The sequence below is a fragment of the Cucurbita pepo genome, chromosome LG19 (assembly GCF_002806865.2).
Source record: "Cucurbita pepo subsp. pepo cultivar mu-cu-16 chromosome LG19, ASM280686v2, whole genome shotgun sequence".
Lineage (NCBI taxonomy): Eukaryota > Viridiplantae > Streptophyta > Magnoliopsida > Cucurbitales > Cucurbitaceae > Cucurbita > Cucurbita pepo.
Genome location: NC_036656.1, coordinates 7,542,329 through 7,567,657, shown reverse-complemented (window position 1 = coordinate 7,567,657; position 25,329 = coordinate 7,542,329). Strand labels below are relative to the sequence as shown.

General features: G+C 38.0%; 4 protein-coding genes and 1 pseudogene across 5 annotated transcripts; 1 reads left to right on the top strand and 4 right to left on the bottom strand.

Moving 5' to 3' along the window:
• Positions 1 to 149: 149 nt before the first annotated feature.
• On the bottom strand, positions 150 to 3,301 carry LOC111781454 (transcription factor bHLH144-like). The gene is made up of 4 exons (XM_023662040.1): positions 3,117 to 3,301; positions 2,464 to 2,606; positions 1,799 to 1,985; positions 150 to 1,574 (listed from the first exon to the last, which is right to left on the bottom strand). Exon 4 carries the CDS (start codon positions 1,253 to 1,255, stop codon positions 512 to 514), a length of 744 nt encoding a protein of 247 aa, XP_023517808.1. The 5' UTR covers positions 1,256 to 1,574; positions 1,799 to 1,985; positions 2,464 to 2,606; positions 3,117 to 3,301; the 3' UTR covers positions 150 to 511.
• Positions 3,302 to 4,093: 792 nt separating this feature from the next.
• Positions 4,094 to 5,125, bottom strand: LOC111782321 (annotated as a pseudogene).
• Positions 5,126 to 5,880: 755 nt separating this feature from the next.
• On the top strand, positions 5,881 to 6,833 carry LOC111782320 (chlorophyll a-b binding protein of LHCII type 1). The gene has a single exon (XM_023663182.1). It carries the CDS (start codon positions 5,945 to 5,947, stop codon positions 6,740 to 6,742), a length of 798 nt encoding a protein of 265 aa, XP_023518950.1. The 5' UTR covers positions 5,881 to 5,944; the 3' UTR covers positions 6,743 to 6,833.
• Positions 6,834 to 6,908: 75 nt separating this feature from the next.
• On the bottom strand, positions 6,909 to 17,393 carry LOC111782318 (probable starch synthase 4, chloroplastic/amyloplastic). 2 transcript variants are annotated; one of them, XM_023663178.1, is made up of 17 exons: positions 17,270 to 17,393; positions 16,969 to 17,141; positions 16,074 to 16,308; positions 15,644 to 15,725; positions 14,492 to 15,551; positions 14,366 to 14,417; positions 13,854 to 13,976; positions 13,673 to 13,748; positions 13,411 to 13,595; positions 13,152 to 13,346; positions 13,007 to 13,078; positions 11,446 to 11,652; positions 10,770 to 10,895; positions 10,521 to 10,670; positions 7,805 to 7,866; positions 7,638 to 7,713; positions 6,909 to 7,525 (listed from the first exon to the last, which is right to left on the bottom strand). In XM_023663178.1, exons 2-17 carry the CDS (start codon positions 17,106 to 17,108, stop codon positions 7,343 to 7,345), a joined length of 3,024 nt encoding a protein of 1,007 aa, XP_023518946.1. In that variant the 5' UTR covers positions 17,109 to 17,141; positions 17,270 to 17,393; the 3' UTR covers positions 6,909 to 7,342. The 2 variants fall into 2 exon arrangements, with proteins under 2 accessions (XP_023518946.1, XP_023518947.1); XM_023663179.1 differs by having other exon boundaries at positions 16,969 to 17,383.
• A 585-nt stretch (positions 17,394 to 17,978) lies between these two features.
• Positions 17,979 to 24,556, bottom strand: LOC111782319 (protein REDUCED WALL ACETYLATION 1-like). Its single transcript, XM_023663181.1, has 18 exons — positions 24,372 to 24,556; positions 24,206 to 24,253; positions 24,012 to 24,063; positions 23,427 to 23,518; positions 23,082 to 23,225; positions 22,890 to 22,946; positions 22,731 to 22,803; positions 22,060 to 22,218; positions 21,347 to 21,496; positions 20,912 to 21,167; positions 20,318 to 20,433; positions 20,137 to 20,223; positions 19,952 to 20,040; positions 19,743 to 19,805; positions 19,589 to 19,645; positions 18,803 to 18,899; positions 18,553 to 18,712; positions 17,979 to 18,389 (listed from the first exon to the last, which is right to left on the bottom strand). Exons 3-17 carry the CDS (start codon positions 24,042 to 24,044, stop codon positions 18,557 to 18,559), a joined length of 1,629 nt encoding a protein of 542 aa, XP_023518949.1. The 5' UTR covers positions 24,045 to 24,063; positions 24,206 to 24,253; positions 24,372 to 24,556; the 3' UTR covers positions 17,979 to 18,389; positions 18,553 to 18,556.
• Between the last annotated feature and the right edge of the window lie 773 nt (positions 24,557 to 25,329).

The following is a 25,329-nucleotide window of genomic DNA, read 5'->3' as shown; positions in this document are numbered from 1 at the left end:
TATTCTCTGCGGTGAATAATGTTAATAAATCAGAAATTGTTTAGAGAAAACGAATTCAAACACTCTCCTGCATGAATTCACCCAAATCATACTCATTTATAAAACTCAAACTGAATTAAGAGATTATACAATCTCAACTCAAGATCTAAATGAACCCTTATGTCCACAAGTGAAAATTATGCTGGAACAGATTGTTTTTTAAAAGTAAATGGCAGTATTAAATCAAAGGTAGCATTCTACAGATACAACAAATGTCAATAGAAAAGGCAGATCAATCCCAGAATTTCTTCTAGACACCAAGGTTGAAAATGAATAGAACAGGTAACGACATAGTCAAGAAGCCTGACTAGAGATTCTGGTTCGACAATCACATCTGCTACAGGCATTTGAAATTCGAAACAATCTAAGTCTTTCAGTAAAACGTTTGACCAGGTGGCGCAGGAGATACACAAGATATGAGAATCCTTAGAGTTCTTCAGTTGATGCCACCAGAAGGGTAAGCTTATAAACATTAGTTCTCCAAGCTCCCGAGGCCGAGCTCCTGCACTTCGTCTTTGAGTGATTTCAGGTATTTAACAGCTTCGTCCAGAACCATGGCAGTTGTCATTTGGTAACCACCAGGGAGAATCTCTCTCAGTTTTTTCACCATTTTCTTCAATTTCAACTGTTTCATGTCACCATCGCAGCTGCTTCCACTGCTTGATTCCGTGCGGACAGGATTAACCGACCGATTTTTCCTGGGTTTGGAACTATAAGAGGAGGATGAAGAATCAGGGGATCTATTTCCATAATTCAAATGAGACCTTGCAGAGCTAATCTCATCATCTTCAGATCCATCAACGTCTTCGTGATCTTTGTCTTCTAAGCTCAATAATGCATCAATGTCATCCGCATCCTCCATCAAAGGAGATGGTATTTCTCTATCCTCATAATTCTCATCAATGCAAGAGTTTTTCTGGATGTACTTCGAGGACATATTCGCAGTAGGACCACCAAGTTTGTTGCAAATTGCAGGATGGAACATGATCTGGCTTCCATCGTCCGTGTGGTCAAAGATTATGAAATTTTGGGGACAAATTTCAGAAGGTTGAAACTCAACAGCATTGAAAGGTCCCAAGTTCTTTCTCCCAGGAGGTAAAACAGAAGGAAAGGCAGATGACAGAGGAATCTGCATATGATCACCATCCCCTTGGTTTGCTGTTGGAAGCATTGCCTCTTTGAGGTAGCAGTTGAGGTCACTCTGCATGAAGTCCATGTAAAAGAAACAAACAAACAGGCAACCCACCCTCTAAACTTCAAGCTCGTGTATCTTCTCTCAAGAAAGCTTGCTATTATATTACGAAAATAAAGACGGGATGTTAACTAACGAGAAGACTACTCAGCAACCCTATACGTTGCCATCGTAAAATAAGTGAGATTTTTATATCAAATTAAAGACGAAACAGGAAAGAAATATTTCATTTCTTCACTTGTAGCACAAATGGAGGCCAGTCCACCTAACTCCCCAATGTCCAAATGCTTTTTGCAATGTTATCCTACGTGACGGGTTTTAGCAATTGTCGAAAATACTCAGCCTGTAGGGAACAGATTGAAAGGTATCAACAACAAAGCACTTTATGATGTGCTTTAGCAGCTCAATAATGATAGCAGTAAAGACAAGCAAGTGAACTCAGGATGTATTAAGCCATTCAACAAATGCGCTTTAGGAATTCATCTTTGGATAAAAGGATATGCTGCAATGATTCAACAAGTACCAGATACAAAGCGTGGGAGAATGATCTAGAGGATGGTGTATTACCTGACAAACTTGCATCACTTGGTAGTAGGCAATGATTCCAACACTCATGTTAACTTTCCCAACTTCCTTGACAGCTCTGTATCTCTTTCCCGTTACACCAATGTACATTCTCACTCCTCCAACCAGTAATATAGAGATGGAACAACCGCAAAAATAAGATAGCCCAACAAAGTCAATCTTTTAATCCCTGCACACACCCATAAGCAGACATTTTAGAGGTTTCCCAAAGTCCACAAGCACAAGAATGATATTACCAAGCACTCAAAATTAGTCATTTGTTTCCATTCACAATCCTTAAAATGATCACTAAACCATAAAATTAGAAAAGATAAATCCAGTAGAATCCCAAATTACTACCCTTGGCAACCGAATAGAAGGCCAATGAAAAATCTTGTTAGGAATCACAACTCTCCACAATGGTATGATAGTGTTGTCCACTTTGAGCATAAGCTCTCATGGCCCCCACAAGCCCTCGTACCAATGAAGATGTATTCCGTACTTATAAACCCATGATCATCCCTTTAATTAGCCAATGTAGGACTCCCTCCCAACATATCTTTGTTCTAATGTACTAAAATAAAAGTTAACTTCCACCAAGACAACTTGGAGGATGTCTACTAAGTATGGTAATAATCAACATAAGTGATTCATTCTAGAAATCTCACCGAAGCAAATCAAATTACAGAATGACACGAAAGAAGACCACCAAGCGAACACACTTGCTGCTGTAGTTCACGAAGGAGGATGTCCACGGCATCTTGATTCTATTCTCCAATTCCACTAATACAAAGGCGAACACAATCCTAAACTGAAGGATAATAAAGCAAGCAAAAGAGAAAATAGTAAGTATAAATTAACAAATGTAAAATCATGAACTCCCTATTAAGTCAACAACCACGCAGTGAACAGAACCAGACGGACCATCAAGATCATTAACTTCACCAAAATTTCTCATTATCCAAACACGAGAAGAAAAAGAATCAAGTGCAACATGACCTAAAAACGAAAGGGAAAACAGGACAGATCAACAAAATCAGAATTAATAACACAGTAATTTTAAGTAAAATTTAGAAAAACCTCATTTCTAGAGAACCCCGCACATCAACAATAATTACAGTAAGGAAGGACCAAAAAAAAAAACAGAACAACAGGCTTTCGAAAGTACAAATCACTCCAAAATTAACTCCTACCATTACGCATCCAGCAATTAAGAAAGAACCCCAAAAATTTCTACATGCCCTAACTCCATAACTGCAAGCTAAACTAATCGGAAAACTAGCAGGTTCCCTCAAAAAATGAAACAAAAATTTTCACCCACGTGATTCCAGAGCTGAATCAGGCAAAGAAAACGAAGACGATGGGAAGATTTTCGTAAGAGTTCGGTAGATCAGTCCCCAGATTTGGTCTGCAAGCTAAAGATCTGGCAGGAAAATGAGAGAGAGAGCGAGCGAGAGAGAGAGACAGAGAGAGGCGCAAGAGAGTATTTAATAAATTTTCGTTAGTTTTTTATTGGAATCTGTGCATCATGCATTGAAACAGACAATAGTCAAACCAGGAGAGCTGAGAGCCGTCAGATTGAAATGATTTCCGTAGATTATGGGATGTTATTATAACCGTTGGATCAAGCACGCGTGATCGTATGGAGCAGTGGGGTCCACGGGGTTTGACAAATGCGTATCGTGAAAACAACTCCTCGTGTGGGGATCTTAAAAAAGGAGGGAAATTATATATATATATATATATATATATATATATATAATATTGCTATTTTAGTTTTGATTATGCTTTAATCTCTATGTAATTATGATTTAGTACGTTTATTCGTTTATAGTGGAATTAAATTGCTTATAAAAATTCATAGCTTAAATTAATATAATTATTGATTTAGAGTTTTACATATAATTTTTTTTCTTTTTTTGTCCTTTTATGAAAAGTTTTTAAATAAATAAATTAGCCCAATACTACGATCCCATCTGGGCTGGCTTCTATATTTGGGCCCTTCAACATACCATCTTCACGCTCATGGGCTTCACATATCAAGATCGGCCCACTAACCTTTTTCTCATGAAACAAATAGTTTATTTTATAGTGAAAAATATATTTTTATAGAAATTTAAATAATATTTTGGTCACCTATTCAAATACTCTAAAATATTTAAATATAGATAATACGAAAACCTCTCTAATTCTATGCCTCAATCAATTATGGAAGATTGAGACTCGTTCCGCTAAATGCTACCTAAATATACTCGACTCGAATTGTATTTTAACTCGTACATAAGAGTCGAATATTCGTGAAAAAAGAGGGTCGGTTGTTGAAAAATGATAATGAAATTCATTCAAAACAAACACTCAATTGTTGAGACCCGAGATTTACACCACCAAATACAAGTTCATTTTCTCACTCTTTGAATCCTAAGAGGTAAAGGCTCTCACTTTCCGGGAACGAAGTTTGTGGCGTAGGACCAAGCATTGTTGTTGACTGGGTCAGCGAGGTGGTCAGCCAAGTTCTCCAATGGTCCCTTTCCAGTAACAATGGCCTGAACGAAGAAGCCGAACATGGAGAACATGGCTAGCCTTCCGTTCTTGAGCTCCTTCACCTTCAGCTCTGCGAAGGCCTCTGGGTCATCCGCCAAACCCAATGGGTCGAAGCTTCCACCTGGGTAGATGGGGTCGGTGATCTCCCCGAGGGGACCACCGGCAATACGGTAGCCCTCAACGGCGCCCATCAACACGACCTGGCAGGCCCAGATGGCCAGAATGCTCTGTGCGTGGACCAAGCTGGGGTTGCCCAAGTAGTCGAGACCTCCCTCGCTGAAGATCTGAGATCCAGCCTTGAACCACACGGCCTCGCCAAACTTCACGCCGTTGCGGGAGAGAAGCTCGGGGAAGACACAGCCCAAAGCTCCAAGCATGGCCCACCTGGAGTGGATCACTTCGAGCTCACGGTTCTTGGCGAAAGTCTCGGGGTCGGCTGAAAGTCCAGCAGTGTCCCAGCCGTAGTCACCGGGGAATTCTCCGGTGAGGTAGGATGGTGGCTCGCCGGAGAATGGGCCCAAGTACTTGACACGGTCGGGGCCGTACCATGGGCTGCCGGAGGAAACTTGCTTGGAGGCGGTCTTCCTCATGCTGATTCTTGAACTGCCCTGAACNTGTTGATTCTTGAACTGCCCTGAATATCAGGGGCATTGGGAGAGAGTTTGATGGCGTTGCCGGCCAGAGATGGGGAGGAGAGAGCCATTGTGGAAGCAGCCATTGTTGGAGATTGGAATGAGGTGTGTAATTGATGATGAGATGTGTTTTGTGGTGGGAAAGAAGCGGGTGGGTTTGTGAGTTTAAATAACGGGCAAACAGAATAGATAGTTATCCATTAGTATCTATATCTTCATTCTCATTGGAGATCAAAGATTTTTGGTTTGTTTCATCCACGCCTACATGGCTCTTCCTCATCCACCAACTGCTTCAGATTTCTACGAGTATACAGTGACATCTAACGTTACATTCAAGATTTTTTTAGAGACTAATGAGATAGATTCTCTTTCTTACATGGAAATTGTATGTTCTTCATTTATGTGGCTCGAAAATGAAAGGGTTGCCAACCATTGGATGGGTAGCCCAGATTTTCACTTTCATGAGTTGAAAAAGATTCTGGTAGCTAATAGATATTTTTGTTAGAATTTGATGTAATTTTCATATTCGGAATGTTTCAAATCTTACCATAAACAAAATTGAGTTGATATTCCAATGTTATTGCCTGATTGTCAAAATTTTCATAAGCTTAAAATTTGATATAATTTACAAAAATGTACAAGCAAAAAGAAGGAACATTTATTCACAAATGACCAAGTATATGCAGATTCTCTAAGCATATTGGTGCTATCAACAACACACGTGTCAAAGTTTGATTGGGAGAAAGAGAAGCTCATAGAGTTGCCTAAGATTTTTAGGTGTGAGTGGCAGAGAGGAGGCCATCTGGAGTAAGGAAATCGACCATAGAAATTTCAACCAATAAGAGAGCTGATATCGATTTCCATGGATAAGGACCCTTCCCCTTAATCCATGTATATTATGCACCATCGTTTCACTTCTTTCCCACCACAAAACACATCTCATCATCAATTACACAGCTCATTCCAATCTCCAACAATGGCTGCTTCCACAATGGCTCTCTCCTCCCCATCTCTGGCCGGCAACGCCATCAAGCTCTCCCCCAACGCCCCCGATGTTCAGGGCAGTTCAAGAATCAGCATGAGGAAGACCGCCTCCAAGCAAGTTTCCTCCGGCAGCCCATGGTACGGCCCCGACCGTGTCAAGTACTTGGGCCCATTCTCCGGCGAGCCACCATCCTACCTCACCGGAGAATTCCCCGGTGACTACGGCTGGGACACTGCTGGACTTTCAGCCGACCCCGAGACTTTCGCCAAGAACCGTGAGCTCGAAGTGATCCACTCCAGGTGGGCCATGCTTGGAGCTTTGGGCTGTGTCTTCCCCGAGCTTCTCTCCCGCAACGGCGTGAAGTTTGGCGAGGCCGTGTGGTTCAAGGCTGGATCTCAGATCTTCAGCGAGGGAGGTCTCGACTACTTGGGCAACCCCAGCTTGGTCCACGCACAGAGCATTCTGGCCATCTGGGCCTGCCAGGTCGTGTTGATGGGCGCCGTTGAGGGCTACCGTATTGCCGGTGGTCCTCTCGGGGAGATCACCGACCCAATCTACCCAGGTGGAAGCTTCGACCCATTGGGTTTGGCGGATGACCCAGAGGCCTTCGCAGAGCTGAAGGTGAAGGAGCTCAAGAACGGAAGGCTAGCCATGTTCTCCATGTTCGGCTTCTTCGTTCAGGCCATTGTCACTGGAAAGGGACCATTGGAGAACTTGGCTGACCACCTTGCTGACCCAGTCAACAACAATGCTTGGTCCTACGCCACAAACTTTGTTCCTGGAAAGTGAGAAAAGAGAGAATTTGTATGGTGATGAATTATTATTGGCGGTGTAAATTAGTTGAAAATGAATGAAGTGCTTTCGTGTGAAATTTTATGAATTCTATTCTCCGTGGGTCATGAACTCGTAAACGAGAAAAATACTCGAGCAGGTCAAATTTAATAAAACTATAGAATCGCTTGAATTTTGGGTAAAGTTGTATTCAAAGATCAAGATAAAGATTCTGAGTACTATGATAATATACAAAATATTATCTACATACTAGTAAAAAAAAAAAAAAAAAAAAAAAAAAAGGGTAAAACAATGGCAGGTTTCCCCCTGGCCTTATAGCAAGAAAAGCAGGTCCATGAATTATGATTGCGGTTGCCATCGTGATAATCAAGCAACAGCTCTCTCCTTTCGGCAGAAGGGACTAAGCGTCCCGTCTAGTGTACATGAATTTGTTTTCATCAGTGACCAATTCAGAGGTTTCCATCGCAGCATAAGCATGGATCAGCCACCAAATTGATGATTATATATTCCACCACAGTTTGCTCTGGCACTCTCCATGGAGGAACTCTAGAGTATGAATAACAGATTGAAAAAACAAAAATAGAAGTGACGTTTTCCTTATACACGACCTGCGGCAACTGCTCTTGCTCGTGCCACTGACTTTGAATAAAGATCCTCATACTGCGCAGCGGAAGTTTCCCAGCTGAAATCTACGTCCATGACCTTCTGAACCAGCTGCTGCCAACCGCCTGGGTTATTAATGTAGTGGTTAAAGGCACGTTCCAGTGCATTATTCAACCCCTGTCAAAATAAACATACGTTACCTGAGTTATGAGAGTCGATAGTAGGGGGGAGGGGGCTTCATATCATACAATAAAAGAACAGATTTATGTTTCATTTTCCGTTTTCGTACCTGCTCATCAGGGGTCAAAAATGTGTATCCATTTCGCAACTCAGCTGGAATTGTATCATCGTCAACATCAAAGACACTGCATGAAAAACATCGAACCATTAAAACACAAAAAGTTCTGATGATTAAGCTTGAATATGTGGAGATTGTTACAAGATAAGTTCATGCACCTGTCATTCAGCCCGCCAGTTTTCCGTACAATAGGAATACAACCATATTGCATTGCAATCATCTAAAAAAAACGAAGGTACAAAGTTGGTAAAGCCTCAAAGAAGTGTCATCACATTCTAACTAGGTCAACATATTATTTGTCAAAGCGCCACGAAAGATGTAATACATATTCAATAAAAACTTCATTATAAGCATGGGAGACTATCTCTGTTTTTGGGTAGCATTCGAAGCTAAGAGTGTCTACAACACCAGGGGGACTTGGAAGATTATAGCAAGAAAGCAATACTATTGAAAAGATCAACCTTTTGTTTTTAGATATAGATGAGTGTCTAGAAGAGCTTATGGGCACCTTGACTAATCTTCCCATATTGCTTAACCCTATTATATTTGGTTGATAAAAAATACGTAAGACGTTATATCTTAGATAGGGGCCACCATGGATTGAACCCGTTCTCTCTCATTTTTTCAAGGCACTAGGCTGACCTATGATGGATAATGATTAAAGAAACAAAATTAAAGAGGTGAAAAATAGTGTTGTTAAAATCTATTTATGTAACGACCCAGATCCACCGCTAGCAGATATTGTCCTCTTTGGGCTTTCCCTTTCGGGCTTCCCCTCAAGGCTTTAAAACGCGTCTGCTAGGGGAAGTTTTCCACACCCTTATAAATGGTGATTTGTTCTCCTCCCCAACCAATGTGGGACATCACAATCCACCCCCCTTCGGGGCCCAGCGTCCTCGCTGGCACTCGTTCCTTTATCCAATCGATGTGGGACCGCCCCCAAATCCACCCCCCTTTGGGGCCCAGCGTCCTTACTGGCACACCGCCTCGTGTCTACCCCCCTTCGGGGAACAGCGAGAAGGCCGGCACATCGTCCGGTGACTGGCTCTGATACCATTTGTAATGACCCAGATCCACCGCTAGCAGATATTGTCCTCTTTGGGCTTTCCCTTTCGGACTTCCTCTCAAGGCTTTAAAACGCGTCTGCTAGGTGAAGGTTTCCACCCCTTATAAATGGTGATTTGTTCTCCTCCCCAACCAATGTGGGACATCACAATCCACCCTCCTTCGGGGCCCAGCGTCCTCGCTGGCACTCTTTCCTTCCTCCAATGATGTGGGACCGCCCCCAAATCCACCCCCCTTTGGGGCCAGCGTCCTTACTGGCACACCGCCTCGTGTCTACCCCCCCTTCGGAGAATAGCGAGAAGGCTGGCACATTGTCCGGTGACTGGCTCTGATACCATTTGTAACGACCCAGATCCACCGCTAGCAGATATTGTCCTCTTTGGGCTTTCCCTTTCGGACTTCCTCTCAAGGCTTTAAAACGCGTCTGCTAGGTGAAGGTTTCCACCCCTTATAAATGGTGATTTGTTCTCCTCCCCAACCAATGTGGGACATCACAATTTATGGCTCTATTGATATTGGGTGGTGGGACGAGGCAAAAGTCGGAGGTCATGGTTTTGGCTTTTTAGGTGAGATCCTTATTTGTATACGAAATCCTTATTTGTCACAAAAAGTTTACAGGAAGGAAGATGGGAATAGAAAATGGTGGGAGAGAGGAGGAAAATTTTTCTGACATGGGAAATGTGGAAGGGTTAAAGTCCCCAGGTCCCAGAGACTTCCGAATAAATTCTCTAAGAAAATTTGGATTCTTATTATACCCAAAATGTTTGGTGGTACTGCTAATGAATTCCTCAAAATCTATGAAACTTCTGAGAAAAAGACATTCAGGGTTAGAAGCTTGGGAGGAAAATTCAAGATCTTGAAAAGTAACGGTAAGAAAAAATGGTTATGATCTTTTACAAATGATTGAGGGTGTACTAGTTAGCAGAAGCGAAGACCCTTACGAAATTGGTAACTGGTCTGGCCAGTTTCCTAACAAAATCCATGTTTAAACATTGGGTAGATATTCCTTCGTTACCTTAGAAACTCTTTCATAATTTGTGGACATCTAAATTCCCTTGTAAAGTGGATGAATAACTCTGTGGGCTTAGTATTCTTGGATGGGTTGAATAGGCTAAAAGAATCCAAAGATACCTTTATATGGCAATAAATCCAAGCTGCTGCAGTTTGTATTGGAAGACAGGAAAGTCCCAATCAGTTGTCGTTTCCTAGTTGGCTATAGTAGGAAAAATTGGAAGGGAAAATTTCAAGGCTTTGGCAGTTCTTGTTTTCGACTAGGGAGTAAAGAGAATGTTATTATAATTCTATGTGGTCATGGGATGAAAAAGATTGCTAAATTATTGTGGACTAGTGTAGTCAAAGCAAGTTAAAAGGGAATATGAATAGAAAGAAATCAACTCATCTTTGAAAGCAAACAAATTGCTTGGGAGGAAAGTAGATTATTAATTGCAGCTTCTTGGCGTCTTGCATTGTTCTTTCTGGTTTCTAAAGAATTATTAATTCAACCAACGTAATCCATCTTGTTATGTGCCTTTCTAATAATCACTGATAAGCGCCTTTCTGAAACTATATTTAGGGACTTATCTTTGCTGGGAAGATGTATTGTAATATTCCTTTTCAAATATCAATAATTTTTTCAATCCTAAGTTTAGTTGCTAAGAAAAACGTAGGACTATTTAACCTATGTAAGTGGTTACCCTAGTTTGATCCAATTTCCCATAAAACTATTTATTATTTACCAGCTCCTGGGATAGCCCTCTTAGTTCTTGGTTAAAAAAAAGCTCAAACTAAGCCACATCTGCAACCAGTTACCTGCGTGAGGCCACACGGCTCAAAGATAGATGGAATTATCAACATATCAGATCCCGCATAAATCCAATGAGAAAGAGACTCATCATATGCCAACACCAACCGAACTTGATCATGGCTCTGGAAATTATTAGCAATACCCTCAAATTCCCTCTGCAAGAATAAAAAAGCAATCGTAAGATGGGTGCAAGGGGACCTAGTGACATGTGTGCTCGAAAATCTAACATAGGCTCAAAAGTTTAAGTAGATAACCTGAATATGAGGAATTGGGCTTGAACCCAGAAGAACAAACTGTCCTCCCAGCTCCAACGTTCTGTATATTGCATGCCTGATAAGATGTATACCCTTCTGGGGCACCAATCTTGTTATGCAGCCCACCTATTGCACAACAAATATTTTAATAAAATCCACAAAATCTCCAATTTCATTATGCAGCCTACGCCACTGCTCCAATGTCTGGAAAACCAGAAATGAAACTAAGAGCAGATTGGGAGTCATATCTCAACTACTAAACTGTTTCAATTTAATTAAAAAAAAAAAAAAAAAATGATTTTGTTCCAAATCGTAATCTAAATTATAAATATCTGCGCTGCATGCTATTGATAGCATGAAATCAGAATAACAGATATACATTCAGAAGTGGTCATAAAAAGTTGATCTGAATACAAGTAATAAATCCCACTGCACAACTGTAATCTGTAATCAGCTCAAATTCCTAAAAGGTGAAGTGAAGCTTCAGTTTACTCAACACTAGGGGGAAAATGTATATATGATGCGCATATATGCCAGGTAACATTATGTCCGTCTTAAAGTTCAAAATTAAGCACAAATAAATCCTAAATTAAACATTAAACAAAAGGAAGCTACAAAATATTTGAAATCAGAAAGCACCAGATACATAACTTATTGTCTCATAAAAAGTAATTACCAGAGGTTTTCTGACAATGGAAGACAGCCCTAGATGCCTTCTTATAGCATCTTTATTTTCTGCCTTCCCCTCAAGATCATTTGCATTATATTGGACTTTGATAAATGAATCGGTAGTAGGATTCCACACATCAGTATCAATTCCATTAAGAATGCCAAAGAATTTCTTCGAATGAAAATTAAGCGTTGAGTGGAGACCATGTCCTCCCTGTAGCCCATATGGATGTCAATCTCAGTGCCCCGGAAGACAAAAACTTTAAACCAAAAGACAGTAATCTGATTAAACACTTCCTAAGCACATGAGCTATGCGAAATATAAAAAATACATCATTAAAGAAAGAATAAGTGGTTCATTTAAACTGTCTATGATTCCACCCTCCCCACAGAAGGGTATACATCTTATCAGGCATGCAAGATGTGAACTAAATTTTGCTAGAGGTTATCTTCTTGAGTTTTTAATTCAGTTTGGAAAAGTCAAAAGTGATTTAAATTACATTCTCAAGTCTTTTTAATTGAATTCTGGTTGTCAAGTACGCTAAATAAAATAAGTGAGAAATTCTTTTGACCTTCACTGATCGAGAAGAAGAAGATAGGAAAATAATTTTTACTTCTGTCCAGCTCCCGAATATAATCACGATTTGATTTCTCCGGGTAACCCCCTTCCCTTTACGACAATTAAGTGTATCATCCAACCTAATCCCATTAATGAGCCCAGACAGTTCAGAAAATTGTGGTTTCCAAGCCCCGATAATCAAGGCAAGCATATGAACCTACGAACAACTTAGTTGACCACAAATAGGCAAGGTATGTTTCAAACACTCTTTTGTGGTAGTAACAAAAATAAAATAAAATAAAATAAAAAATAAAAAATCCAAACAATTTAAACATCAAGTTGTGATTACACTCTTTATTTAGGGTAAATTAGAGAAGTTACCCCTCCTAAAAATATGAGAACAAGCAGGCATGTTTATCCCAAAATTTTATTTCGAAATCATCAAACCTATATTCACTACAAGGAAGCAGAATGCTGACAAGATGACTTGAGGGTGAGAATGGAGAAAAGGTTAAATAGGGAAGAATCTCCCTCGCAGTAATCAACTTCAATTTTGGTCTATTCTCACCCCCAACGGAAAATATTTGCAGTTGTTTTTAGAATCATTAAAATCTCAAATTGGGCCATAAAGATAACTTCCCAAATCAAGTCTTGTGGAGATAAATTGCAGCGATTTGAAGCCAAAGAAATGGACAAGTTGGTGAGTTGCAAGGTTGAAAATTGGCCTATGGTAATCCGTCCAAAAAGTACAAATGTCAAGACGCTCATTATTGAAAAGGTTAAGAGTAAATTCCGAAGCACTAACATAAACATACTGAACATAATGATACACAGTCACGTACAATTCTCCCACGAAAACAGATTCCTATAAAAGACAATTTGGTATGCTTTCTGATAGTTAAGCAAAAACCATAGCAATGAACCAATAAAATCTTTGATTGACACGGTCATCCAAAGAAAACCCTTCACTGATATGAGCGATATAAGATATCTTTAATGCAAATCATACCTCAGCTCTCCGCACCTCTTGAGCATAGGTAGGTGATACTGTTGTGACAATATTAGAGAAGACAACTGCACCCTGAGACAACGCAGTGTCCATCATAAAATTCTCCTAATAAATAAGGAGATTGAAAATATTCTGAATACCATACCTTAACAGGGTTGATCCTATCATAAGCAGAATTATCCTGTAATCTGTCTTGTCTGTTTAGCTGGTCAACATCAAGGCCACAAGAAGCCAAATCTGAAGCAGGGGCGGTTCCCTGATACTCAAAGTTGTGGCAAGTAAAACAAATTCTTGCAGAATTCAATCCTTTCGGGTAGTACAAATCCCAATACAATGGAGCCTGAAAAAGCAAATAAAGTCAGTTGCCAAAAGATTGAATGGATCAACAGACATTAAAGTCGTACAATGAATGCTGTTTGCCAATCGTGGCAATGTATTATATCAGGTCTCTTGCCAGCCCGTAGGAGTAACTCAAGTGCAGCACGGCTGAAATATGAAAAACGTTTAAAGTCATCATGCTCCCCATAATACTGAGCCCTCCAGAAGAACTTATCAGGATGATGAGGCTCAATAAAGTAAACGGGAAGGCCTGCAGAAGTTAAATTGACACATTTAATTTTAAAAAATAATCAATTAAATAAAAATTTAGACCAGATAAATAATGACCTTCAACAGTGCCAACCCATATCTTATTTTTGAACAACCGCCCATCAAAGTACGACTCAAGCACCATATCCAGGAGCTGTAAAGCAATCAAAGTACTCAACATATTAATAAGAACACCAAAATAGCACATTAGCAACGCTTATTCGTTCATTAGGTTTATACTTCTGAAATCATGGCATACCCTTAAATCTTTAATACGATTGTACTGCATGCAATCATATTTAGGAAGAACAATTTCCACAAGATGCCCTCTCCTTTGCAGCGCTTTGCTGAGACCAGTGATGACATCACCCAAACCACCAACCTGCAAAAGGAATGTCATTTCATAAACTACTTTTACTCTTAACATATAATATAAAAAACCAAATAAAGGATGCGGTATTTTATTTGCACGAACAGAAAACAAAGTACAAAACAACTTAGTTAAAATATAAATAAAGAATGTGAGGTAAAAGATCCCTCCCCAACCACCCCACCCTCGGGAGAAATTTGACATGTTGCGTTCTATTGCAACAAGAAGGATAATTCCTACCCTGTTAGCTGTGGAAAGAGATAGACTAAAACAAATGGTGATAGACGGAAGGAGGACACATTGAAATATTGAAAGCCTAGAAGAGAGCAAGAGGATCTTCAAACATAACAAAAAATTAACATTATTAAAACCCAAGAGCTATTGCACTAGCGACAACTCACCTTAGCCACTGGTGCCATTTCTGCTGCAATGTGAATGACATAGAGTCCTGAACTAAAGATAACAAGAATACTGATTAAACAACATTTTCATCTAAGGCAATATATGCTAAGTTACAGTTATTATACCGTTTAGGAGATGATGTCAGATTAAGAAAGATAGCCACGGCCTCAAGTTCATTCTTTTCCTTGCAAGCCATATAAGCATCATAAATGCGTGCATCCCTCTTCCATGTCATCTCTTTCAACAGTTTAGCATCTTCATCCGATATTTTCCCTTCAAGTAACCAACCATCGATCAATAGCAATAGACGGCTCCAAAACTCCAAAGGCATATCATTTACAGGCTCATCTACTGCTGTTTTCTTGCTTGCTTCTTTGACGGTATCCAGTGTATCTTGAAACTCCTCCACAGATTCCTGATATAATTTGATATAAGACTGCAATTCTTCATCAGACCTTTGAAGGCGATCCTCCAATAGATCTATTTTTTGTTGCATTAGTTCATAGTCTTGCCGAAACTTTTCTGAAGACAATTTTAAGACGTTAGCTTCTTCAAGGGATTCTTCCAATTTCTCAACCTTTTCTTGCAGCTCTTGGCTATGTTGCAAGACCAGAATAGCTTGTTCTTCCTGCTTGGTTGCCTTGTCTTGCAAGATTTGCAAATCTTCTACCCTCTTCCTCAAGTCCTCGCATTCAACTTTCAGGGCAGACAGATCTGAAACATCTTCCTGAGAGGTTGACAGCTTAAGCTCCAAGTCTTTCAGCGAACCCTCCAAAACTGACCGTTCTTTTTCCAAAAATACCAGATGTTGATTGGCATTCTTAACATTACTCAACTCTTCCTTGAGTGTTTGTATATCATTCTTCAGGATGACATTTTCTGACCTCAGTAAATGAAGCTCCTTAGTAAGAGAATCAGTAAGAACATTGTTCTGATTTCCATGCAGACCAAGGTCGCTGTGCTCAGTACCACCACTGAAATTTAGCTGCTTCTGCAACTTTTCAAATTGGTCTTCCAACAGCTCCACGTGTACCTTTTCTTGGTCATCCGCTTTAATTTGAACATCCGTTTCTGCTAATCTCCTTTCCAAACCATTGATCTCTCTCTGCAATTCCTCCTTTTCAGCAAGGATCTTTTCAAGATCTTTCAGGGCATGAACCCGAGCTTGGTTGAGTAGAAGGATATCTGCGAGATAAGAACCACAATTGCATACAGCAGGTAATAGAATGGTCATAACCAAATAAAAAATTTTGTGATTAAAAGGAAAGAAAGCCCACTTTTCTCTGCAGTTTTTATCATCCCAATCAAATCTTCAAGTTGAACACCTGTATTCGGTCCTTCAATGTCAACTTTCTCGGTCTGAAATTTCAGAAGACTTATATTCAATTGTCTGCTAAAGTTGTTACATGTCCAGACAAGACAATATGAAGATCCTTATAAGAGAAACTAATATAAATGAAGATTCTTAGAAGAGAGACAAATTCAAGAAAACAGAAGGAAGTAGGGAATAACATTTGATTGAACAGCATTAACAACCTTGAAAATAACCTAATCTAGGACCATCATCGGAATCTTATATTACTTCCTAATAAAATCAATACATGGCTCAAGAAATCAAACTTTTTTCAGAAGGTTCTTCCACCTCTCTAGCAGCAATTTCATTGGAAGACCAAAGAGGTAAATATGAGGACAGTGCAGTTACTTTACCGAAGGTTCAGTTTCACCAGGTGCAGTTAGACCACTTATTTCTTTCTCGCTAACATGCTGCACAGCTAAGCTAGTATGGACAACAGCACTAGACAAGCTCTCCTGATTCAAAATTGGAACCCTCTCCACCACAATTTCAGTTTCAGAGTCCTCGTCATCATTTGGATGAAAATCAGCTTGCACTGACAAATGTTCATAGGAGGCTTTCTTCAATTGTTTCCTCTTGCGCCGGGAACTGTACAGAATTTTCATGCTATTAACTGAATGTAGAATGTCCAAGAAATTGGGGTAAACCTTGTATCCATTGCATTTAGACAAACAGACAGACACAACGAAAGTCAACCGTTCCTTTCATCTCAATATATATATGTGTGTGTGTATTAGCTCTAGTTCGAGGTAGAAGAACTTCTCCAATAGAATTGAATTTAAACAAAAAAAAAAAACAAAAAAAAAATAATTACAGAAACTATTGGCTTGGAACTCCGCCTAGAGATCATAAGGCATACAAAGGCTAACCTCTAAAATATCCTAGACGGAACATCAAACATTCTCCAATTTGCCTCGATTCAATATGTAGTTCATACGACTAAAATCAAAACATCAACTCGATAACAACCTGTTAATTAGAAAAGTTAAAATTGATAAAAATAAATAATAAATAAATAAAAAATAAATAAAAGATAAACAGTTGAAAAAAATNGGTTAGTTAGCAAACAAAACGTACGTGAAAATCAAGAATCCAAAAGAGTCAAGAGAAAATCCAGTGGAAACAGATTAATAAGACACCACGGAGAGTCGAACAAGGTCAAAGCCTTAACGTACCATGGCAATTACAGACGACGAAATAAATAAGCAACAAGATTAAAAGGCAAAGGAGAAAACATTGAGAAAGAACCTGAGATTGCGAGGTCGCATTTTACATGAAGCATTAAGCAAGTAACGGGAAGAGTGAGGAAACTGTGAATTATCCGATAGTTTTCCGCTCAAAGAACCAAATCCAGAGCTCAGAAACAACGTCGAGAGCTTCGTAGCCATTACGCTTAAACTTCCAATAACCACAAGTTATCCCTGCTATCTCAAAGCCTCAGTATCATCACATACTCAAAGAAAGAAGGATAGAATATTATACAACCAATTGCTTCGCCAAGACTTCATTTCCATAGAGCTTTACTTAGAAAATGGAGGAGAACAGATACCTGATCAGAGTAGCGATAGAGAGAAAGAGATCCAAGAGTTCGGCGGGAGTTCAGTTCATTTCAACTCCCAATGTATAACAGCGAGAAACTTGAGATGGAAAAAAAGTGCACAGAGATGTACAGAGCACGAATACATTATACGTGAGAAACTTCTCTGCCGCACGTGCGTGCACACCACTCCAACATAGAGTAGTATCTGCGTCGCATCGCAAACCTTATCTCAATCCAACGGTAGTGATGCTCATGCTTTCTGAAGCAAGCGGCAAGCATTCAAGTTTGGATGAATTGCAAAAAAAATATCCTTATTTGTCAATTAAAATTGAAATTCCTCTTCGACATTTATTTGTTAATATTTTCAAATTTAATTGAATGGTTTAGTAAATTAGCTAAGAAAGAATAAGTTTTTAATTTTAAAAAATAGGGAAAAAATTGTCTCCTTTTCCTGCCTTTCTTTCTTGTCAAAATTGTCAACCATGCTTCGCTGACCACTCAGTAGATGAAGTATTATCCTTCTAGAAATAAGATGCCAATTGAACATTGAAAGCCTACTCAACAAATCAACAATAAACACTACTTGTATAATTGAAGGAAGGCCTGTAGTCGAGTTCGAAAGCTTGATAAAGCCACAAAAGCTACGTCATGAACTCGAGCACCTGAATCGACGTCATCACAAGGGGCACGAATCTATTTACTTGCAGGAGAGGAGAAGTAAGTGAAAATGATGAATGCATTAGAAATAATAAAAAAGTTCAGTTGAGCATCAGATACATCTCTATGCACAGGAACCGTCATTTTCTTCTTCACTAATTTGAGGTGGGGATGGGATAACAAGAAGAATGAAATGATACATTGATCACAATATTACAAAACTTTCCTTTTTCTTTTACCTATGAAATTCGAGGGCTCTACGAAACTCCAGGGGGACACAATTGGTAAGCTCATCATCCAAAATGATAGAAATTGAAGGGGGGGTTTCCCCTCAACTACCAGAGTTCTTGTTTTAGTAATCTATCTGCAAGCAACAGCAACGCCCCTCTGATAAAGTCTTCCCTTTTGATTGAGAGGCAAAGATTCAATATAATTCCTTTCTATATGTCTCTTCAGTCTTCACTAGTTTTCCCTGTAAAATTAATTTAACAGTGCTGAGTTTGCAGGATATCACTGATTAGCTGCTCTAGTTCTAATTATTAAGCATATGATGTCAGTGTAATAAAATCAGTATCGAAGAAAGCCAAAATCCAACCCTTCTGGGTTAGAGAATAAGAGGTCACAAAGGGGCTTACCATTTTAATAAAGGATCAAAACGACAACCAGCGAGATGCAATATAAACATACAGAAATTGCAGCTCCGGCAAGGAAATTATGCAACAACCGTCTATTATCTTTTGTAGGTACAAAAGTTGTCTTTAGAGTATTGGTTAACTCAAAAATCCTAAGGGAGACCTGCAAAGCAGAAAAAATATAAATGATAAATGATGCAGATTGATCGAGAGTATTTGGCCCTAGAAGATTTTTGACCGAGAACGTTCTTACTATGACATAGATAGCAGTTGTCAGCATGAAGTTGAGCATCGGGTAGTCTGGAATGATCGACAGAAGCCACTTTGGCTGTCCATTAGACACATTCGATCTGTACAACCACAAAAAAGACTGCAATTACAATAAAATATTACACAATAAATACAATGAAACAGTCCCAAGAAGTTTTCACTCAATATGTTTTCTTATAATCGAGCCAATGCCCCAATAAAGAAAATTCTCCTTTCCTCTTCTTTCTGTCCATCTTTCCTTCCTTTTATCCTTCAGTTTTAAAGAAGACAAACGAGATGATAGAAAGGGGTGGAGAATTTTCTACCATTTCAGGTTTTGTATTTCAAATGCAACTGGCATTTTATTTACTTGATGACGATATGGTCAATTAGCCGTACATAGTAGAGCCATGCAAATAAATGTTGATTATGGTGCATGGGGAAAGAAGGGCAGGAAAACCTGAAGCCATGTCTTTGTAATACAATAAGCAGGAAATTTCAATACCAATGTACAAACTTGAAGATATAGTGGAACAAAATCACCACTTACATTTTCTATTCCCTAAAATATATTCATCCATTCAATGAGTTATTTTTTGAAAACAAAACGAAGGATGGTTTCAGCAGTAACTTCTTAAATACATCAAATTAAGAATTTATGAACTAACGTAAGTTGTCTGTAATAAAGGGCTGAAGGTAGAGTACACGCATCTTCCAGGTTTTGATTATGATTATAGACTTGGGTGAAAAAGGTGAATGACAGCGTAGTTATAAAACCATCTTAACATACCTCAACCATATATGGAACTGTGAAATATACGTCTCCAATGTAATCTTGCCAAGCCACCTAACAACGCGATAGGCAAATAAATGAATGTGCAAAATGAGAATTAACGCAATCAGGACTGAGCTTTATCGTTGGCAGGTAACAGAGAAATACGTACGCAAAGAGGGTCAAAGAGTAGCCTCGCAATTGCTGTGTAAAGTTTCGCAAGCAAATGTAAACACTGTGACCACATAAAGCAAAAAGAAACATTAAGATAGTGGTAACTTCCATACACCCAAATTCCAAATTTGCCAGCCATCTAGGGAGGATGAAACAAAAAACGACAACAATATTGATTAAGGTAAACCTATTATATTCAACACTCACGTGATAGGAATCCATGATGTGTAAGGGTGATATTTGTTGTAAGTCACCTTGTCCAGCTTGTAAATGTACTCGTACCACATATAACCAGCCTAATCATGGAAATCAGAATAAGATCTATTTGACAGAAAGTATGAAAACAGATTATCAAACCAAAGAAGTTATAGCCTCCAAATTATGCCACTTACTAATACAGAAACGGTAACAATGCTTGTCTTGATCGAAATTCTCTTCCTTGTTTCAGCCTCCTCCAACTTCTCCATCCATTTTTCAACCTGGAATTTGAGAGCACTTAAAAGTCAATTTCTGAGAGAACCGAGGAAGCAAGATCTATGAAACTCTGATGTCATCAAAAGTTTACTAATTTACATTGGGGTGATAGTATGCATAGATCATGCCGATGATCCAGATATAGCGATCCAGACCAGATCTAAAATGCCATTCATGCAGTTTGGGGAGATCAGGTTTTGCCGGATCGGTATACCCTGTCAAAAAAAAAAAAAAAAACAAAGNTGCACATTGTCAGGTCAGCAGATAAAGGGGCACTTCACAACTATACATGTCTTTGAACAACCAAATTATCCACGTTCCATAAGTTACACAATTCACTTGATAAACTTAACATTAAAGCACAAAAATAACCAGTTAACCAACCCATATATGGAAAGCGAAAATGTGTTTGGACAATTATTTTTCTTTTTCCTTTTAGTGTATTCTCAGAAAGGACTTAGTTCTAATTTAATTTTTTTTTTTAAAAAAAAAAAAGGAGAGAGAAGAAAAGAATGAAAAAAGTACCAACTTAATTTAGTGTCATTCCACTTGATATCTACCAACTTAGTACCTTCACACACTAATAACTTATATGCCATGAATGAAAAAAATCTAGAAACAGTTGAATGGCAACTAACTTTATCTGTCAAAATAAAATATAGAAAAAGGAAAAAAAAAAAAAAAAAAACTAACCAAAAAGGAACGTTAATGGACTCCAGATTATCTCAAAAACTCCAGGAATTTCCCAAACTGCAATAACCACAAGGAAGCAGGCAAGAATCTTTGTAATCATGACTGATCTTATCTCGTTGTACTTGTTAAAGATTCCAAGAGCTCCGTACACCATGAGGGTGAAAAGTGTATGCATTGGACAGATGTAGTACAACATGTAGTCGTTGTTAAGAACAATACAGCAAAATGCGACAAAGAAATTTAACCGCCACATCATCTGCATCACAAATTAGAAAATGTCAAGCGCTGTTAGTAACGGGTATCCTTGGAGTTCAGGGAGGAAGTTCCAGAAGAAAAAAAAACTTGGTTGGTGAAACAATTATCAAGTGCTTTTTTTTTATTTATTTAAAAACGAAAAAACAACTGGGAGAGAGAGAGGGAAGGAGGGAAAATCACCTGAGCAAAGCGTGCCAAGCTAAAATCCTTTCTAATATAATAGTAGGAGAAGTTGCCAAATCCAGTCATCCACACATAAGCAGCAATAAATATCCTAATAGCATTATAAATTTCCGTTGCAGCAAAATAATGGTACATTAAAAAAAGAACCTGCAAGAACCCAAAAAAGTGTAAAGGCAATTATAATGTTGGAAGCACAAGAAGCTGATCGGCATGTAACAATTAGTACAAAGGAGAGAAACAAGCACGAGCTAAAACTACTCAGAAGCAAGGTTACTTCAAATCAAACAAATAGGGAAGTTCTAAGTCCCACAATTAGAGTATATTATTTTTTTCTAATCACATGGAAGTTTCTCTTTAAGGTTTACCCATTCCTTAACGTTGTAATTTTAAAGATCCCAACACTACATCTAAAATGATCTTACAAAAGTTGAAAATCATATAGAAGATATGTGAAAACAACCAGATTAATCATCCTACATTCTTCATTTTTGTATACCTATAGGGTCTAGTCGAAAAAATAAAAACTGACGACTAAAAATATGTTTTAAGTTATGGAAAGATATACATCTTTTGACACCTACAACTGCTAAAGAAATGATGAAGAATCAATGATAAATAGCATTAGCCCCTCACATTGAGTACTTAAATTTGCTCCCATGGTTTTTAAAGTTATTTGATTACAGGTCATATCTTTATTGTATAGAACTTGCCTGCATCCACCCTTTCCATTCCTCTGTTTGATGCCGATTCAGGTAAAGTATTGCCTTTCCAGAAAATGCTGATTTATCATTGTGTTTCTTCAAAGAGGTCATTGCGGAAACAATGATGAGAAGGATGTAGAGAAAGAGGAAGAGATCCCGATTGTAATTCTGCTCAAGACAAAACCATTGATAATTAGCTGACTAAACTGAATTCCATCAGGAGCATCTATCAATAAGTATGTTAAGATTCCTTTCTTGTTATCTAAAAAACATAGTAATATGAGAAATCTGTCAGTTATATGGATATGTATAAAAAAGACAAGTGGTTGAAATCAAGTCCCTATTTAATTCTGTATCGTACAAAAATATGTGCATCAAGGACAGAAGAAAAGTGGGATGGGAGGGAGGAGAGAATCGAAAATGGACCAAGAAAGAATTGAAAAGCCAAACTCTGATAATTAATCTGTATGATCAGTTACAGAACATTTAGTCCAAGTTTATGGTAGTTGAAAAATGTACCACAGAGAAGCTTGCATCACTACACCAGTGTTATAAAGTTATGGTGCACTTCCATGACTTAAACTACCATATAAATATTTAGATAGCCTCATATAATGGAGTGCAATAAAAATCCAGATATCAGTATCGATAGGACAAGAGGTAAGATCAAGTTCAAGCACCTTCGTAGAATCTCCCACTATATTTGTGCGGTCGCATATGTAGAAATACACAAGAATCGCCCCAAATTCAGACCTGCAAATGATGATCAACAAGTATGTGGTTGTAAGCTATCAATTTTTTGTGTCATTTCCCACCAAAATGCTTACTTAACAACTTACATTGCTCGCAATGTAGCTCGATTTTCCAGCAAGAAGGATTCATCCAATGTCAAAAACCTAAGTTACAAAAGTTTGAGAAGGAAGGATGATATTTGATGTGTGTGTGTGTGTGTGTGTGTGTGTGTGTGTGTGTGTGTGTGTGTGTGTGTGAGAAAAAGAGGTAAAGCAATATAGCAGGCAATGGGAAATGACCTAATTAAGTTTGTTTTAATCGATGAACTGTGCAACTTTGCAGAGGCTGATCTCGCAAGGCCTCCTTCCAGTAGAGAAGCCTCGTCATCTTTAACTTTATCTCCTTTCTCCTCATCCAATTCAACAAGATTAATGTCTGAATGACTGTAATCAAATAAAGCTATAAATTTAGAGCTCGACGACCAGAAGACTCAACAAAACTAGCAGATCCAACCAATGTATTAGCTTATTCAATAAATTCAAAATTGGTGGCAAAGAAAGAACTAAGTTCTAGCTCAGTATTACAAGAATAAATTAGCCAATTTATATCACCATCCACGGTGCACATCGAATAAAACTACTCACACTTTAATAATAGGTGGAGACTTCTGATACTCCAGAAACTCTGAGTATACCCACGCAACAAAAATTGGAATCACGCCCAGCAGAAAAGAAACCTGAAATATAACAACTTTTGATATCACTAACAAAATCAAGGGCCGCATGAAAAGAAAATAACAAATAAACATAAACATACAGGAAGGATTGATTTTAGTGTATGTTCATGTTGCGTTGTTTGCACTGTTTCCATAATTAGTTTCTTCTTCATGTGGCATCTAAACTAATTTCGCGCCAAATTCAATATAAATACATTGATTTCGTTTGTGAGATGAAGAATTAAGCGGAAAATTCACATTAATCAAAAAGTCAAACCAATAACTGCAAATTGTCAAACATTGTTACTACCATCAACTGAGTCCATAAACAGAATAGTTCCTCGTCCAATAACATTAAAAATTACGGTAGCATATATGGCCAATTACACAACTAAGCAGAATCTGAAAACAAGGAACTCACTGTTCATTCAGTTTATAGAAACAAAAACTCCTCAACGACTAATCTGGTCAACAAAGAAGTAATTAAAAACGATTTCAGGGAGAGAAATTCTACCTGGCCGGGCTTGATTCCCTCCGAATCTTCCATTCGAGATCCCTGTTAAAAACTGGCAGAATCAAATTGATCAAAAAAGGAACACAACGCCTTACATAGAATTACACAAAGTCCCAAACTCCAAGCAACAAAAATAGCAAAAAAAAATCGGAAAATCCCCAGAAACGGAAATGTAGATCGAGAATGACACATACCACGAACACACAAGCGTAATCAGATGCAGAAACGAGAGGCTAGCACATCTGGGATAACATTAGAGAGAAAATAAACCAGAGTTGGCTAGTTGGGCAAAGATCCAACACTCCCCGTGATATAGAAGACGAAAGAGAAGAGGGAAAAAAGAGAAGAGAACGCGTTTACTTCGAGATTGGGTATAATGTCGGAGGGTGGGTCGTTCTCCAATGATCCTTTAGCCTCCAAGAAGTCGATGATGGGTCGTAGTTGTTGTTGAGAATTGAGACGGTAGTTCCGCAGTGGGTCGTTTGTTGTTTTCACTGTTCCACAGATCTTGTGATCGCCATTCCCGATTTGGTTTCGGTTTGACGACATTTTATACAGTTCAAATTTTTTATAATTTTCCCATTTTCCGGAGTTCACCGGCGCCTTTTTTTTCTCTCTCTCTCTCTTCATTTATCTTTTTATTATTATTATTGTTATTATATTTTTTCTGGCGGCAGATTGAGAATTAAGAAATTAATTTATTGGCAAATTTTATATTTTGGTTTTTGCTTTGTCACCCTTTTGATTTGACATTTTTTTTTTAATATTTCAAATATTATTTTCTAAATTGCGCGAATTACGCGAATTTCTCTTAAATAATTAAAATTTTTGTCAATAATCATTTGATTTTTAAAAAATAATTAAATTTTGTGTATTCTCTATAATAAATTCACTCCCGAAAATACATTTAATATTTTTAAAGTTAATAACTTTATTATTTATAAATTAAATTTTAAAAAATTAAAAATTAAAAATCAAATAAGATTATAATTTTTTTTAATTTATTTATTTTTTCAATCACTTATAATAATACATGTATATATATAGAAAGGGAGGTTTAAATATCATTTTGACATTTTCTGGACTGAAAAAGAAACGATGGTCATTTCAAGTCTGTTAGTATTGCCATTTCTAGAATTTGTAAAATGACTAATTTAGCCTCACTTTTAAACATAATTATTTTGATATTTAAATTTTTTTATATTTATTTTAATCCATTAGCTTAGAAAAAACTATTTTAATTTGTACTATATTAATATGTCACATAATATACAATTAATTAAATAATAATTTTTAAGAAAATTTGATTTTGTCGTTA